The 15,275-nt window shown below is 68.6% G+C and overlaps 3 protein-coding genes across 3 annotated transcripts; 2 read left to right on the top strand and 1 right to left on the bottom strand.

The window, feature by feature from the left end:
* Window positions 1-784: 784 nt before the first annotated feature.
* On the top strand, window positions 785-4,177 carry LOC137463432 (vesicle-associated membrane protein 5-like). Its single transcript, XM_068174617.1, has 3 exons — window positions 785-916; window positions 1,606-1,737; window positions 3,018-4,177. The coding sequence occupies exons 1-3, from the start codon at window positions 914-916 to the stop codon at window positions 3,240-3,242; spliced, it is 360 nt and encodes a 119-aa protein (XP_068030718.1). The 5' UTR covers window positions 785-913; the 3' UTR covers window positions 3,243-4,177.
* A 148-nt stretch (window positions 4,178-4,325) lies between these two features.
* C28H2orf68 (chromosome 28 C2orf68 homolog) lies at window positions 4,326-7,562 on the bottom strand. Its single transcript, XM_068174615.1, has 4 exons — window positions 7,352-7,562; window positions 7,117-7,235; window positions 5,443-5,582; window positions 4,326-4,540 (listed from the first exon to the last, which is right to left on the bottom strand). The coding sequence occupies exons 1-4, from the start codon at window positions 7,471-7,473 to the stop codon at window positions 4,418-4,420; spliced, it is 504 nt and encodes a 167-aa protein (XP_068030716.1). The 5' UTR covers window positions 7,474-7,562; the 3' UTR covers window positions 4,326-4,417.
* Window positions 7,563-7,655: 93 nt separating this feature from the next.
* USP39 (ubiquitin specific peptidase 39) lies at window positions 7,656-15,158 on the top strand. The gene is made up of 12 exons (XM_068174333.1): window positions 7,656-7,995; window positions 8,599-8,668; window positions 8,756-8,850; window positions 10,301-10,437; window positions 11,248-11,400; window positions 11,963-12,188; window positions 12,807-12,884; window positions 12,958-13,025; window positions 13,744-14,075; window positions 14,472-14,607; window positions 14,688-14,774; window positions 14,886-15,158. Exons 1-12 carry the CDS (start codon window positions 7,656-7,658, stop codon window positions 14,931-14,933), a joined length of 1,770 nt encoding a protein of 589 aa, XP_068030434.1. The 3' UTR covers window positions 14,934-15,158.
* Window positions 15,159-15,275: the final 117 nt, after the last annotated feature.

Below are 15,275 nucleotides of genomic sequence, written 5' to 3'. Positions count from 1 at the left end.
GGGTATGGGGACATGGGGGGACACATGGGGACATGTGAGATGGGTATGGGGACATGGGGGGACACATGGGGACATGCGAGATGGGTATGGGGACATGGGGGGACACATGGGGACATGTGAGATGGGTATGGGGACATGGGGGGACACATGGGGACATGGGGGGACACATGGGGACATGTGAGATGGGTATGGGGACATGGGGGCAAACAGGCATGGGGACACAGGAATATGCATGGGGACACGGGGGGACACGGTGGGAAGAGGCCCCAGGGATGTGGGGACACTCACATGGGGTCACGAGGGGGACACGTGTGGGGACACAGGCATGAGGGGACGCGTGGGGGGGTGGGTGCCGTGCCAGGGTGCCGTGCCAGGGCGCCGGGGGCCGTGCCAGGCACCGAGGGACAAAGGACACTGTGGTGGCACTGCCACCCTCGGAGGCTGGGGGGGGAGGAGAAGGGGAGGGCGGGGACGGGGCCGTGGGGGGGTCCCCAGGGACCCGGACACGGGGTCCTGGTGTGGCCCCATCTCTGCAGGGACCTGGGGTCACCGACACGTGTGGGGCTGTGTCGGGGCTGTCCCCAGGACAGGGCAGTGCCAAGGACACATGGCCGGGGGTCCTGGGGACAAGGGGGGCCCGGGGGGCTGCAGGGACGGGGGACACGGGGACACGGGGGCACGGGGGACACGGGGGACACGGGGGCCCGGCAGCTGGGGAGGCTTGAGTGGGGGGTGCTGGCGACCCCCGTCCCGGGCTGTGGGCCGCGGTGTCCCGGGACTGTGGCCACTCGCGGGTGACCGGGGGCGGGCCCGGTCCCTCCCGGCGGGGGCGGCCGCTGGAGCCCGAGGCGGGACGGGTACAGGAACGGGCGCACCGCTACCGGCACCGACCGCGGCCCGCGGCACCGGGACCATGGTGAGCCCCGGCCGCCGCCGCCTCCGCTTTCGCTTTCGCTTTGCGAGGGGCACAGCGGGCTCCGAGCCACGGGAGCCGCCGGGCGCGGGATCCCCCGGTGCCGGTGCCGGTACCGGAACCGGTGCCGGTGCCGGTGCCGGTGCGGGGCCGCCCCCCGGGCTCTCCCTGCCGAAGGGAGGGACGCGGCCCCCGGGGGTGGTGGGAGGTGGCCCGCGCGGGGCTTTCCGCGTCCCTGTGTCCCTGAGTGTCCCTGCGTGTCCCGGCCCCGCGTGTCGTGCGTGTCCCCCGCGGTCCCGGTGTCCCCGTGCGTGCTCTGGTTTGGACACAGTGCTCGTGTCCCCCCCGGTCGCCATCCTCAGGTGGCCCTGTGCCCACGTCCCCACGGTTTCCTGTCCCGGTGGTCGGTGTCCCCGTCTCGCAGTGCCATTGTCCCTGCGGTGCCCGTGTCCCCATGGCCAGGCTTTGTCCCCAGGGTGGTCCCCGGTGTCCCCATGTCCCCTGGTCCCCGTGTTGTGTCCCCAGCTCCCCCTTCCTCACGGTGCCCATGTCCCCGGTGTCCCTGCCTGTCCCCGCGGCATCTCCGTGTCCCCGTGTCCCCTTCGCCGCAGCGCCCGCATCCCCGGTGTTCCCACAGCATAGCATCCCCCCGTGTCCCCACGGTGTCCCCACTTTGTCCCCCGTGTCCTCAGGCGGGGCTGGAGCGGTGCCAGCGCGAGGCCGAGGAGGTGGCGGAGCTGATGCGACAGAACGTGGCGAGGGCGCTGGAGCGGGAGGGACACCTGGAGCAGCTGCAGAGCCGCGCCCGGGACCTGCGGCAGGCGGTGGGACCGCGGGGACAGGCCGGGACACTGCGGGTGGCACTGCAGGGGACACCTGGAGCAGCTGCGGGGCCGGGCCGGGGCCTGGGGACACACGGCCCGGGGTGGGGTGTGGCACTATGGGGACACACGGCCCGGGGTGGGATGTGGCACTATGGGGACACACGGCCCGGGGATGGATGTGGCACTATGGGGACACACGGCCCGGGGTGGGGTGTGGCACTATGGGGACACACGGCCCGGGGATGGATGTGGCACTATGGGGACACACGGCCCGGGGTGGGGTGTGGCACTATGGGGACACACGGCCCGGGGTGGGGTGTGGCACTATGGGGACACACGGCCCGGGGATGGATGTGGCACTATGGGGACACACGGCCCGGGGATGGATGTGGCACTATGGGGACACACACGGCCCGGGGTGGGATGTGGCACTATGGGGACACACGGCCCGGGGTGGGGTGTGGCACTATGGGGACACACGGCCCGGGGATGGATGTGGCACTATGGGGACACTCGGCCCGGGGATGGATGTGGCACTATGGGGACACACGGCCCGGGGATGGATGTGGCACTATGGGGACACACGGCCCGGGGTGGGGTGTGGCACTATGGGGACACACGGCCCGGGGATGGATGTGGCACTATGGGGACACACGGCCCGGGGTGGGGTGTGGCACTATGGGGACACACGGCCCGGGGATGGATGTGGCACTATGGGGACACACACGGCCCGGGGTGGGATGTGGCACTATGGGGACACACGGCCCGGGGTGGGGTGTGGCACTATGGGGACACACGGCCCGGGGTGGGGTGTGGCACTATGGGGACATGTAAATGTGGGGACACAGAGGCCAGGGGACACCGCAGAGGCACAAAGCCCCAGGGAGGATCTGTTCTAGGGACAGCACAGGGACACCGAGCCGTATGAGACACACACAGAGCCCTGCGGGACACCATGGGGACAGCAGTCGCAGGGCTGCACCTGCTCTAGGGACATCGAGCTCTCTGGGGGGAACACAGAGAGCCCCAGGAGGGACAAACTACTGGGACATGGAGCCCTGGGGTGACCTATGGTCCTGGGGGACACTGTGGGGACACCCAGGGCTTGGGGGCACACGGGGGCTGGGGACACTGCAGGGACACTCAGGGCTGGGGACACTGAGGGAACACCCAGCCTGGGAAGGAGAGACTCCAGGGCCCCAGAAGGGCTGGGGGGTGTCTGTCTGTCCCCATAGGGCCCCCAGCCCCTCTGTGGGACTGTCCCCTGCACGTCCCCACAGAGCGAAGCCTTCACCCGCACCACGCGGACGGTGACGCGGCGCCAGCGCAGGAGACACCGGCGGTGGCACCTGGTGGCCCTCGGCCTCGGCCTCCTCCTCCTCTTCATCCTGGGGCTGGCACTGGCGCTGGCCCTGGCACGGTCATCCCCCGGGACTGTCAGCAGCACTGTCCCCAGCCCGCAGGGGGGGACCAAGCACCCGGCCAGCACTGCAGGGGCCCCGTGAGGACAGAGCCTGAGGGACCATAACAAATAACTGAATCAATAACCCACCATAAATAAACACCAGGACTTCTCGGGGACACCCCACCGTGACTGTAAGAACCAGTGGGCTGATCCTCGGGGCGAGCCTACAATGAATAAACTCCAAGATCTGCTCTCAAGAGACCCCACATTAAAAACCCAGCAAGACCCACTCGAGGGGAACACCACAACAAGCACCAGGAGCTCTTTGGGGAGACCCCACGATCCCGAACCAGGAGGATGAACTTCGGGGAGACCCTGTAATAAATAAATGCCAGGATCTGTTTTGGCATGACTCTACAAAAACCAAGAACCCAGAATCCGATATGGACGTACCCCGCCACAGTGACAAACCAGCAGGATGAACTCTTGAGGAGACCCTACAATAAATTAACACCAGGATATGTTCTGGGGAGAGCCTACAACAAATAAATACCAAGAGCTCTTTGGGCAGACCCTACAAAACCAGAGCTGTGGTATCAGCTGGGGGGAGATCCTCCAGTCCCAAACCGACGGGAGGATTTCCAGCGAGCTCTCACAACAACAAAGGTGCCAGACCCTCCCGGGAGGCCCTGCAATCAACGAACACCAGAATCTGCTTGGGGCAGGCCCTACAGCAACCCCTCTGTGCCTGGCTGCTGGGACACCCTACAAACACAGCCGGGGGGTGGTCTTCAGCCTGCCCCTGCAGCAACACAAGGACCCCCACATCCCACCCTGGGGAGAGCCCACGACAGCAGCTCGGGGGACGCGCCCTGGGCACGCCTGGCCTTGGCCACAGGTGCCACCAACTTGGGCCGGGGGCAGGAGGGGGACGCAGAGGGGACCCTGGGGACACAATGGCACCTGAGGAGGGGACACTCGGGGCTGGGGACACTGTGGGGACACACAGGGAGGGGACACGGTGGCACCTGGCAGCCAATGTCACTGCGCGGGGCCGCCCTGCCTGGGGCTGCTGAAGGGGACAAGTGACACTCAGGAACTGCGTCACTTCCCCCTCCCCGCCACCCCGTGCCTCAGTTTCCCCGAGCAATGAAAGACACCAGAGCCTCGCAGCACCTTTATTGACACCGGGTGGGGGACGGGGAACGACAGCAGCGGTCCCCGCGGTGGCACCGGTCCCGTGGGGGTGGCAGTGTCCGGGGGGCTGCGGCAGCGTCACCCGGTGCCGCGGCGCTTGCTGAGCTCGTCCTGCACACGCTGGCACAGGGCCCTGCGCAGGGGGGGCTCCAGCGGGCTCCGGGCGCACACCCGGCGGGTCACCTCCTCGGCGCTGTCCCCCTGCGGCACCCGCGGCACCGCTGCACCCCCGGGGCACCCCCACTGCCCCGGGGACCCCCCCACTGTGCCACGAACCCACCCACGGCACCCCCACTGCCCCAGGGACCCCTCAGGGGTACCCCCACTGTCCCCAAGACACCCCCACTGCCCCAGGGACCCCTCAGGACACCCCCACGGCCCCAGGGACCCCTCAGGGGTACCCCCACTGTCCCCAGGACACCCCCACTGCCCCATGGACCCCCCAGGACACCCCCACTGCCCCAGGGACCCCTCAGAGGTACCCCCACTGCCCCGGGGACACCCCCACTGCCCCAGGGACCCCTCAGGGGCACCCCCACTGTCCCCAGGACACCCCCACTGCCCCGGGGACCCCTCAGGACACCCCCACTGCCCCATGTACCCCTCAGAGGTACCCCCACTGTCCCCAGGACACCCCCACTGCCCCATGGACCCCCCAGGACACCCCCACTGCCCCAGGGACCCCTCAGGGGCACCCCCACTGTCCCCAGGACACCCCCACTGCCCCGGGGACCCCTCAGGGGCACCCCCACTGTCCCCAGGACACCCCCACTGCCCCGGGGACACCCCCACTGCCCCAGGGACCCCCCAGGACACCCCCACTGCCCCATGGACCCCTCAGGGGTACCCCCACTGCCCCAGGGACCCTCCCAGGGCACCCCCCACTCTGCCAAGAACCCACCCACCCGGCACCCCCCGTTCCCCCGTTCCCCCGTTCCCCCCCCGTTCCCCCGGGCCCCCCCCCGTTCCCCCGGGCACCCCCCGTTCCCCCGTTCCCCCGTTCCCCCCCCGTTCCCCCGGGCCCCCCCCCGTTCCCCCGGGCACCCCCCGTGCCCCCGTTCCCCCGCCGTTCCCCCGGGCACGCCCGCTGCCCCGGGCCGCACCTGGTGCACGATCACGGCCGTCACCCGCCCGTCGTCCCCCTCGTACTCGAGGCAGAAGAGGCGCGGCCCGCGGGCCGGCTCCGGGGGGTTCCCGCGGCTCTCGGGGGGGGGCCCCGCGCTGGCATCGGCCCCGGGCCCGCCTGCGGCACCCGCACCTCAGCGGGGCCACCGGGGCCGCCAGGCCAGCGGCCCGGGTGTCCCCCAATTCCCGGTGTCCCCCAGTTCCCGGGTGTCCCCATCCCGGGTGTCCCCCAATCCCCGGGTGTCCCCCAGTTCCCGGGTGTCCCCCCCATCCCGGGTGTCCCCCAATTCCCGGGTGTCCCCCAATTCCGGGTGTCCCCCAGTTCCCGGGTGTCCCCCCCATCCCGGGTGTCCCCCCAATTCCCGGGTGTCCCCCAATTCCCGGTGTCCCCCAATCCCGGGTGTCCCCCAATTCCCGGGTGTCCCCCAATTCCCGGTGTCCCCCAATTCCCGGTGTCCCCCAATCCCGGGTGTCCCCCCAATCCCGGGTGTCCCCCAATCCCCGGGTGTCCCCCAATTCCCGGGTGTCCCCATCCCGGGTGTCCCCCAGTTCCCGGGTGTCCCCATCCCGGGTGTCCCCCCAATCCCGGGTGTCCCCCAATCCCCGGGTGTCCCCCAATTCCCGGGTGTCCCCATCCCGGGTGTCCCCCAATTCCCGGGTGTCCCCATCCCGGGTGTCCCCCAATTCCCGGTGTCCCCCAATCCCCGGGTGTCCCCCAATTCCCGGGTGTCCCCATCCCGGGTGTCCCCCAGTTCCCGGGTGTCCCCATCCCGGGTGTCCCCCCAATCCCGGGTGTCCCCCAATCCCCGGGTGTCCCCCAATTCCCGGGTGTCCCCATCCCGGGTGTCCCCCAATTCCCGGTGTCCCCCAATCCCCGGGTGTCCCCCAATCCCCGGGTGTCCCCCAGTTCCCGGTGGTCCCCAATTCCCGGGTGTCCCCCAATTCCCGGTGTCCCCCAATCCCCGGGTGTCCCCCAATCCCCGGGTGTCCCCCAATTCCGGGTGTCCCCCCAATTCCCGGGTGTCCCCCAGTTCCCGGTGGTCCCCCAATTCCGGGTGTCCCCCAGTTCCCGGGTGTCCCCCCAATCCCGGGTGTCCCCCAGTTCCCGGGTGTCCCCCAGTTCCCGGTGTCCCCCAATCCCGGGTGTCCCCCCAATCCCGGGTGTCCCCCAATTCCGGGTGTCCCCCAGTTCCCGGTGGTCCCCATCACGGGTGTCCCCCAATTCCCGGGTGTCCCCCAATTCCCGGTGTCCCCCAATTCCCGGTGTCCCCCAATCCCGGGTGTCCCCCAGTTCCCGGGTGTCCCCATCCCGGGTGTCCCCCAGTTCCCGGTGTCCCCATCCCGGGTGTCCCCCAATTCCCGGTGTCCCCCAATTCCCGGTGTCCCCCAATCCCCGGGTGTCCCCCAATCCCCGACTGTCCCCCCATTCCCGGGTGTCCCCCAGTTCCCGGTGTCCCCCACCCCCGTGTCCCCATCCCCGGCTGTCCCCGCAGTCCCCGGGTGTCCCCATCCCGGCTGTCCCCCACCCCCGTGTCCCCCGCCGCCCCCGGTGTCCCCGGGGCTGTCGCCCCTTCCCCACCCATCCCCCGGGCTCCCCGCAGCCCCGCTCCCTCAGGAGCCCGGCCCTGCCGCCCCGGTGCGCCGCCGCTCACCGCCGCCCCGGTGGGGCCGGTACACCTGCTGGTCGGGCCGCCGGGGCCGCGCCGGGCCCGGGATCAGCCGCGTCCGCGCTCGGCCCCGCGCCTGCCGCACCGCGCGGTCGTACGCGTCCCTGGGCACCGGCGGCACAGCGCGGTTACCGGGTGCCGGGGACCCAGGAGCGCCGGGGCCAAACCGGCCCGGGCACGAGCGTCCCGGGGTGGGGGAGGGCCGGACCGGTGCCGGTACCTGGCGAGCTGGTTGCGGCGGATGTGCCGCACGAAGCCGTGGCTCATGTCCAGCCGTCCCCCCGGCCGGCAGCGCCAGCCCGGGGCCGCTGTCGCCGCCGCCGCCGTCGCCGCCGCCTCCATGCCGGTACCGGCGGCCGGGGTCGGTACCGGGACGCGGCGCCTTTAAGAGCCCCGCGGGCCCGGCGCGCGCGCCGGCAGGGGGCGCGGCAGCGCGCAGGCGCGGCAGCGCCCCTTTTCGCGCAGCGGCGGCCGCGCATGCGCAGGGCGAGGCTGACGCTTTGAGCCCGGCCCGCGCCGCCGCCATGTCGAGCCGCGGGAGGCGGGACCGCGACCCCCGCGACCCCCGGGAGCCCCGCGGGGCCTCCGCCGCCGCCCCCGCCCGCGGCTCCTCCCGCAGCCGCCGCGACGCCGACGGCGAGCGGCCGCGGGGCCGGCGGGACGCGGAGCGGGAGCGCGCGCGGCGGGAGGCGGCGGAGGCGCTGCCGGTGGATCTCGCGCGCGTCAAGCGGGAACCGGGCACCGGCAGCGGTACCGGCAGCGGCGTCTGGGGGAGCTCCGGCAGCGCCGGCACCGCCGCGGCCGTGCGGGTGAAGCGGGAGCGGGAGCCGGATGGAGACTCCGACCCTGAGCCCGAGCCCGCCGGTGGGGACCGGGAGGAGCTGAGGGGACACGGGGGTGTGGGGGGACACGGGGAGTGTCTGCGGGTTCTGGGGGGTTCTGGGCTGTCTGGGGGGTTCTGGGGGTGTTCTGGGGTGTCTGGGGGGTTCTGGGGTGTCGGGGGGGTTTCTGGGGGGGTTCTGGGGTGTCTGGGGGGTGTCTGGGGTGTCTGGGGGGGTGTCTGGTGTGGCAGTGGGGTTTCTGGGGGGGTTCTGGGGTGTCTGGGGGTTTCTGGGGGGGTTCTGGGGTCTCTCGGGGGGTTCTGGGGTTTCTGGGGTGTCTGGGGTGGCAGTGGGGTTTCTGGGGGGGTTCTGGGGTGGCAGTGGGGTTTCTGGGGGTGTTCTGGCGTGTCTGGGGGGTGTCTGGGGTGGCAGTGGGGTTTCTGGGGGGGTTCTGGTGTTTCTGGGGGGTTCTGGGACCGGCGGGTCACCAGGGCTGGTCCTGGGGCCCTGAGCTCGGCTCTGGGCAGGGTTGGGAGGCAGCTGGGCTCAGCCCCGGGAGGTGTCAGGGCGGGGGTGGCTGTGGGGGGATCATTCTCGTGCTTTGGGGTCCCTGTGCCCCCCTTTTCACACCCTCCCACCCCCGCAGTGCGCTACGGGCGCTTCGACCCCGAGGACCAGCGCAGCCGGCACTGCCCCTACCTGGACACCATCAACAAGTGGGTGACGGGCCTGTCTGGGGGTGCCCCTGCCCCTGGGGGACCCCCCAGCTGCCCCCCAGCCCCGTGACACCGCTGTCCCCCCAGGAGTGTCCTGGACTTCGACTTTGAGAAGCTCTGCTCCATCTCCCTGTCCCACATCAACGTCTACGCCTGCCTCGTCTGCGGGAAGTACTTCCAGGGTGAGACCCTCCCCAGGGCTGCTGGGGCTTGGGGACAGCAGGGACGGCCAGGGGACAGCCAGGAGTGATGGGGGACACTGCTGGGGACAGCCAGGGGTGATGGGGGACAGCCAGGAGTGATGGGGGACAGCCAGGGGACAGCCAGGAGTGATGGGGGACAGCCAGGGGTGATGGGGGACAGCCAGGGGACAGCCAGGGGTGATGGGGGACACCCAGGGGTGATGGGGGACACTGCTGGGGACAGCCAGGGGTGATGGGGGACAGCCAGGAGTGATGGGGGACAGCCAGGAGTGATGAGGGACAGCCAGGGAACACCCAGGAGTGATGGGGGACAGCCAGGGGTGATGGGGGACACTGCTGGGGACAGCCAGGAGTGATGCGGGACAGCCAGGAGTGATGGGGGACACTGCTGGGGACAGCCAGGGGTGATGCGGGACAGCCAGGGGACAGCCAGGGGTGATGGGGGACAGCCAGGGGACAGCCAGGGGTGATGGGGGACAGCCAGGGGTGATGGGGGACAGCCAGGGGACAGCCAGGAGTGATGGGGGACAGCCAGGGGTGATGGGGGACACCCAGGGGTGATGGGGGACAGCCAGGGGACAGCCAGGAGTGATGCGGGACAGCCAGGAGTGATGGGGGACACTGCTGGGGACAGCCAGGAGTGATGGGGGACACTGCTGGGGACAGCCAGGGGTGATGGGGGACAGCCAGGGGACAGCCAGGGGTGATGGGGGACACTGCTGGGGACAGCCAGGGGTGATGGGGGACAGCCAGGGGTGATGGGGGACAGCCAGGAATGATGGGGGACAGCCAGGAGTGATGGGGGACAGCCAGGGGTGATGGGGGACACTGCTGGGGACAGCCAGGAGTGATGGGGGACAGTCAGGAATGATGGGGGACAGCCAGGGGTGATGGGGGACAGCCAGGGGTGATGGGGGACAGTCAGGAATGATGGGGGACAGCCAGGGGTGATGGGGGACAGCCAGGGGTGATGGGGGACAGTCAGGAATGATGGGGGACAGCCAGGGGTGATGGGGGACACCCAGGGGTGATGGGGGACAGTCAGGAATGATGGGGGACAGCCAGGGGACAGCCAGGAGTGATGGGGGACACCCCAGTGCTGCTGTGAGGGACACTTGGGGAAAGGGGTGGCGGTGAGGGGGACACCCAGGGACTGGGGTGGGGCACAGGGGGTCTGGGATGTTTCTGGGGACAGCCGGGGACAGGGGACAGCCGGGGACAGGGGACAGCCGGGGACAGGCTGCTGTCAAGGGGTACAAAGAGGATGCCTGGGGAGGGACACCGTGGGGACAGCCAGGGTGGCTGCTGGGGGAGCTCGGGGACCCTGCAGCGGGCACAGCCCCCCGTATGTGCCCGGGGATCCTTTGTGTGGCCCGTGCCTCTGGCACGGCGCTCGGTGCCATCCCTGGTGCCCGTGTCCCCCCGACAGGCCGCGGGCTGAAGTCGCACGCCTACATCCACAGCGTGCAGCTGAGCCACCACGTGTTCCTCAACCTGCACACGCTCAAGTTCTACTGCCTGCCCGACAACTACGAGATCATCGACTCCTCCCTCGAGGACATCACGGTGCGGGGGCACCTGGGGGTCCCCGGGGCTGCGGCTGGGCTGGCACCTCCCCCAGATCCGAGGGGTTCGGCTTGGGATCTACCCCGATCCGAGGGGTTTGGGTGGGGATCTACCCTGATCCGAGGGGTTTGGGTGGGGATCTACCCCGATCTGAGGGGTTTGGGTTGGGATCTACCCCGATCCGAGGGGTTTGGGTTGGGATCTACCCCGATCCGAGGGGTTTGGGTTGGGATCTACCCTGATCCGAGGGGTTTGGGTGGGGATCTACCCAGGTCTGAGGGGTTTGGGTTGGGATCTACCCAGATCCGAGGGGTTCGGGTTGGGATCTACCCCCATCCGAGGGGTTTGGGTTGGGATCTACCCTGATCTGAGGGGTTTGGGTGGGGATCTACCCAGGTCTGAGGGGTTCAGGTTGGGGTCCCCCAGCTCTGAGGGGTTCAGGTTGGGGTCCCCCAGCTCTGAGGGTCTTGGGTTGGGGTCCCCCAGCTCTGAGGGTTTCGGGTTGGGGTCCCCCAGCTCTGAGGGGTTCAGGTTGGGGTCCCCCAGCTCTGAGGGGTTCGGGTTGGGGTCCCCCGGCTCTGAGGGGTTCAGGTTGGGGTCCCCCAGCTCTGAGGGGTTCAGGTTGGGATCCCCCAGCTCTGAGGGATTCGGGTTGGGGTCCCCCGGCTCTGAGGGGTTCAGGTTGGGGTCCCCCGGCTCTGAGGGGTTCAGGTTGGGGTCCCCCAGCTCTGAGGGTTTTGGGTTGGGGTCCCCCAGCTCTGAGGTTTTCGGGTTGGGGTCCCCCAGCTCTAAGGGTCTCTCTCCCCACAGTACGTGCTCAAGCCCACCTTCACAGCCCAGCACATCGCCCACCTGGACAAACAGGCCAAGCTGTCCCGGGCCTACGATGGCACCACGTACCTGCCTGGCATCGTGGGGCTCAACAACATCAAGGCCAACGACTACGCCAACGCTGTGCTCCAGGTGACACCTGGGTTAGGGCTTCCTTTTGGGGTGAACCCCCCCAGAACATCACTGTGGGTCTGACAGGGAGGAGTCGACCTTGTCTCCCGTGGGCTGTACACTGTGAGGGTGTGCAGGCTTCATTCTGGGCTGAAACCCTCCCAAAATCCCGCTCTGGCGCTCTCAGGGATGAGTCCCCCCTCTTTTCCCACATCATGTGCACGTGGGGGATGCTGCCTTCATTTTGGGCTGAATTCCCTCTGAAATCCTCCTAAAAGCCCACGCTGGGGGTCCTGAGGGTGGATCCCACCTTCTCTTCTACAGGCGTTGCACCTGGGGGGTGCAGCTGGCCTTTCAGGGTGAAAGCCCCCCATCAACCCCCCAAGCCCCTCTGTGGGGTGTTCATCCCCACCTCTGGATCCTTTCCAGGCTTCCCCACCCACGGGGGCTTGTGGCGATCCCCCACCCATGGCTGGGATTCCCGGGATTCCCCACCCATGGCAGCGCAGGCTCTGCCCCAAAGCCCCCCCAGGTCCCCCCCCGTGGGGGTCCCGGGGCTGAATCCCCCCTGCTCCGTCCCCAGGCCCTGTCCAACGTGCCTCCCCTGAGGAATTACTTCCTGGAGGAGGAGAACTACCGGCGCATCCAGCGCCCGCCCGGGGACATCATGTTCCTGCTGGTGCAGCGCTTCGGGGAGCTCATGAGGAAGCTCTGGAACCCCCGGAACTTCAAGGCACACGTGTCGCCCCACGAGATGCTGCAGGCCGTGGTGCTCTGCAGCAAGAAGAACTTCCAGATCACCAAGCAGGGTGGGCTTTGGGGGGACAGGGCTGGCGGGCAAAGCTGGGTTTGAGGGGAAGAGCTGGGCCTGGGGGGCTGTGGATTCGGGGTGCAGGGCTGGGGCTGGGGGCTCTGGATACGGGGGTGCAGGGCTGGGTTTGGGGACTTGATTCAGGGTGCAGGGCTGGGTTTGGAGGCTGTGGATTCGGGGTGCAGGGCTGGTTCTGGGGGCTCTGGATGCGGGGGTGCCGGGCTGGGTCTGGGGGTGCAGGGCTGGGTCTGGGGGCTCTGGATTTGGGGGTGCAGGGCTGGTTTGGAGGCTCGATTCAGGGTGCAGGGCTGGGTTTGGAGGCTGTGGATTCGGGATGCGGGGCTGGGGCTCTGGATTTGGGGTGCAGGGCTGGTTTGGAGGCTGTGGATTCGGGATGCGGGGCTGGGGCTCTGGATTTGGGGTGCAGGGCTGGTTTGGAGGCTGTGGATTCGGGGTGCGGGGCTGGGGCTCTGGATTTGGGGTGCAGGGCTGGGTTTGGAGGCTGTGGATTCGGGATGCGGGGCTGGGGCTCTGGATTTGGGGTGCAGGGCTGGTTTGGGGGCTCTGTTCGGGGCCACAGCAGGCTCCAGGCTCAGCTCCAGCTCTGCTGTTGCAGGGGATGGGGTGGAGTTCCTGTCCTGGTTCCTGAACGCGCTGCACGCGGCGCTGGGCGGCACCAAGAGGAAGAAGAAGAGTGAGTGGGGGGAGGTTCTGGGGGGCCCTCGGGGGCCGCTGTCCCCCCGCTGAGCCCCCCTTGTCCCCCCCAGCCATCGTCACCGACGTGTTCCAGGGCTCCATGCGCATCTTCACCAAGAAGCTGCCACACCCTGACCTGGTGGGACTGGGGGAATGGGGCGTGTTGGGGTGCGGTGAGGGGTGTTGGGTGCCAGTGTCCATCGGGATCTGGGGGGGGGCTTGGGGAACTGGGGTACAGTGGGAATGCAGGGTCAGGAAAAGGGGTGTCGGGGTCAGATGGGGGGTGGTGGGGTCTGCTGGGGGGTGGTTTGGGAGTGGTGGGGTTCTGACAGGGAGTTTGGGTCAGATGAGGCGTGTGATGGGGTCAGATGAGGGAAGGGGGGTGTTGGGGTTTGGTGGGGGGGTCTTTGAGTACAACAGAAGAGTGTTAGGGTCCGGTGGGGGTGGCAGGGTCAAATGAGTGGTGGCAGGGTGCAGTGGGGGTGATGGATCCAGCTGGGTGTGATGGATCCAGCTGGGTGTGATGGATCCAGCTGGGTGTGATGGAACCAGGGGGGGTGTTTGGCCCATTGGGGGGTGTTGGGTCTGGTTGGGGTGTTTTGGATCCATCGGGGTGTGATTGATCCAGGGGGTGGTGGATCCAGGGGGGGATGTTTGATCCATTGGGGGGTGTTGGGTCTGGTTGGGGTGTGATGGATCCATCGGGGTGTGATTGATCCAGCTGGGTGTGATGGATCCAGGGGGGGATGTTTGGCCCATTGGGGGGTGTTGGGTCTGGTTGGGCCGTGGTGGATCCAGCGGGGCTTTGTGCCCCACGGGGCTGACGTGCCCCACGGGGTGTGGCGGGATGCCCCCAGCCCGCCGAGGAGAAGGCGCAGCTGCTGCAGAACAGCGAGTACCAGGAGCGCATGGTGGAGTCCACGTTCCTGTACCTGACCCTGGACCTGCCCACGGCGCCGCTCTACAAGGACGAGAAGGAGCAGCTCATCATCCCCCAGGTGCCCCTGTTCAGCATCCTGGCCAAGTTCAACGGCAGCACCGAGAAGGAGTACAAGACCTACAAGGAGAACTTCCTGAAGCGGTTCCAGCTGACGCGCCTGCCCCCCTACCTCATCTTCTGCATCAAGCGCTTCACCAAGAACAACTTCTTCGTGGAGAAGAACCCCACCATCGTCAACTTCCCCATCACGTGAGCCGTGGGGAGGGGGCTGGGGGGCTTCTGGACAGGGTTAAAAGTGTCTGAGAGGAGACTGGGGGTATCTGGGGGGGCTTTGGAAGCACCTGGGCCAGGGGACTAGAAGTGTCCAGGGATTTGAAGGTGTCTAGGGTGGTAAGTGGGCGTCTGGGGAGGGGGGGCTTCGTAGGCATCCAGGTGGGCTTTGAGTGGTTTTTAGGCATCAAAAAGGGGTTTGAAGGCACCTGGAGGGCATTCCTGGGCACCTGGGGGTGTCGGGGAGTTCGTAACATCTGGGAGGGGGATGTGGATACGTGAGGGGGTGCTGTGGGCAGCTGGGGGGGATTGCAGCAGTCCAGGAGGGACTCGGAAGCCCCGGGGAGGGGTCTGAGGGTGCCGTGGGGTCCCCAGGAACGTGGACCTGCGGGAATACCTGTCGGAGGAGGTGCAGGCCGCGCACTCCCACACCACCTACGACCTCATCGCCAACATCGTGCACGACGGGAAGCCCTCGGAGGGCTCCTACCGCATCCACGTCCTGCACCACGTGAGTGTCCCCTCCCCGGGGGGCTCGGGGGGCCACGGGGACCCCCCTGAGTCTCCCTGACCCCTCCCGGGTCCCGGCAGGGCACAGGCAAGTGGTACGAGCTGCAGGACCTGCAGGTGACTGACATCCTGCCCCAGATGATCACCCTGTCCGAGGCCTACATCCAGGTGAGGGGGGACAGGGGGTACCCCCAGAACGTCCCATGACGCCCCCTGAATGTCCCCTGACACCCCCAAACATCTCCTGTGCCCCCCCAACCCCCTCCTGCTCTCCTGCAGATCTGGAAGCGACGTGAGGAGGATGAGACGAACCAACAAGGCGCCTGAGACCCTTGGGGACACCCAGAAACCCCCTTGGGGACACCCCAGCTCCCCCTCGGGGGTATCCCCAGCCCCCTGGGGGTACCCTGAGACCCCTTTAGGAGCACCCCGAGCTCCCCCACGGACACCCAGAGACTCGCAGGGACACCCATAGCCCACCTGAGGACACCCCCAGTCCCCCCTGGAGGTGTGTGTACCCCAGTAAATGCCACCCACTATTTTTGTAACTCATTTTCACCTCTTCTCTTCTTTGGGTTTGGGGGGGGGCTTTGTGGGTTCTGCTGCTCCCCGCGACGCCTCCCAGCACCCCTGAGCCCCCAGCCCCCATCAGGCCCCGAAACCCCAAAA

The sequence above is a fragment of the Anomalospiza imberbis genome, chromosome 28 (assembly GCF_031753505.1).
Source record: "Anomalospiza imberbis isolate Cuckoo-Finch-1a 21T00152 chromosome 28, ASM3175350v1, whole genome shotgun sequence".
NCBI classification, from domain to species: domain Eukaryota; kingdom Metazoa; phylum Chordata; class Aves; order Passeriformes; family Viduidae; genus Anomalospiza; species Anomalospiza imberbis.
The sequence above is the reverse complement of the archived record's forward strand: the minus strand, read 5'-3'. Positions and strand labels throughout refer to the sequence as shown.

Bases quoted from the DNA above. Each gene is read 5' to 3' on its own strand.
- LOC137463432 (XM_068174617.1), top strand. The intron at 1,738-3,017 runs GTGGGACCGCGG...ACGTCCCCACAG, and splicing joins CCCGGGACCTGCGGCAGGCG to AGCGAAGCCTTCACCCGCAC.
- C28H2orf68 (XM_068174615.1), bottom strand. From the start codon at position 7,473: ATGGAGGCGGCGGCGACGGCGGCGGCGGCGACAGCGGCCCCGGGCTGG. The intron at 7,236-7,351 runs GTACCGGCACCG...GCCGGTGCCCAG, and splicing joins CGCCGCAACCAGCTCGCCAG to GGACGCGTACGACCGCGCGG. The intron at 4,541-5,442 runs GTGCGGCCCGGG...CGGGTGCCGCAG, and splicing joins CGGCCGTGATCGTGCACCAG to GGGGACAGCGCCGAGGAGGT.
- USP39 (XM_068174333.1), top strand. From the start codon at position 7,656: ATGTCGAGCCGCGGGAGGCGGGACCGCGACCCCCGCGACCCCCGGGAG. The intron at 8,669-8,755 runs GTGGGTGACGGG...CTGTCCCCCCAG, and splicing joins TACCTGGACACCATCAACAA to GAGTGTCCTGGACTTCGACT. The intron at 14,775-14,885 runs GTGAGGGGGGAC...GCTCTCCTGCAG, and splicing joins TGTCCGAGGCCTACATCCAG to ATCTGGAAGCGACGTGAGGA.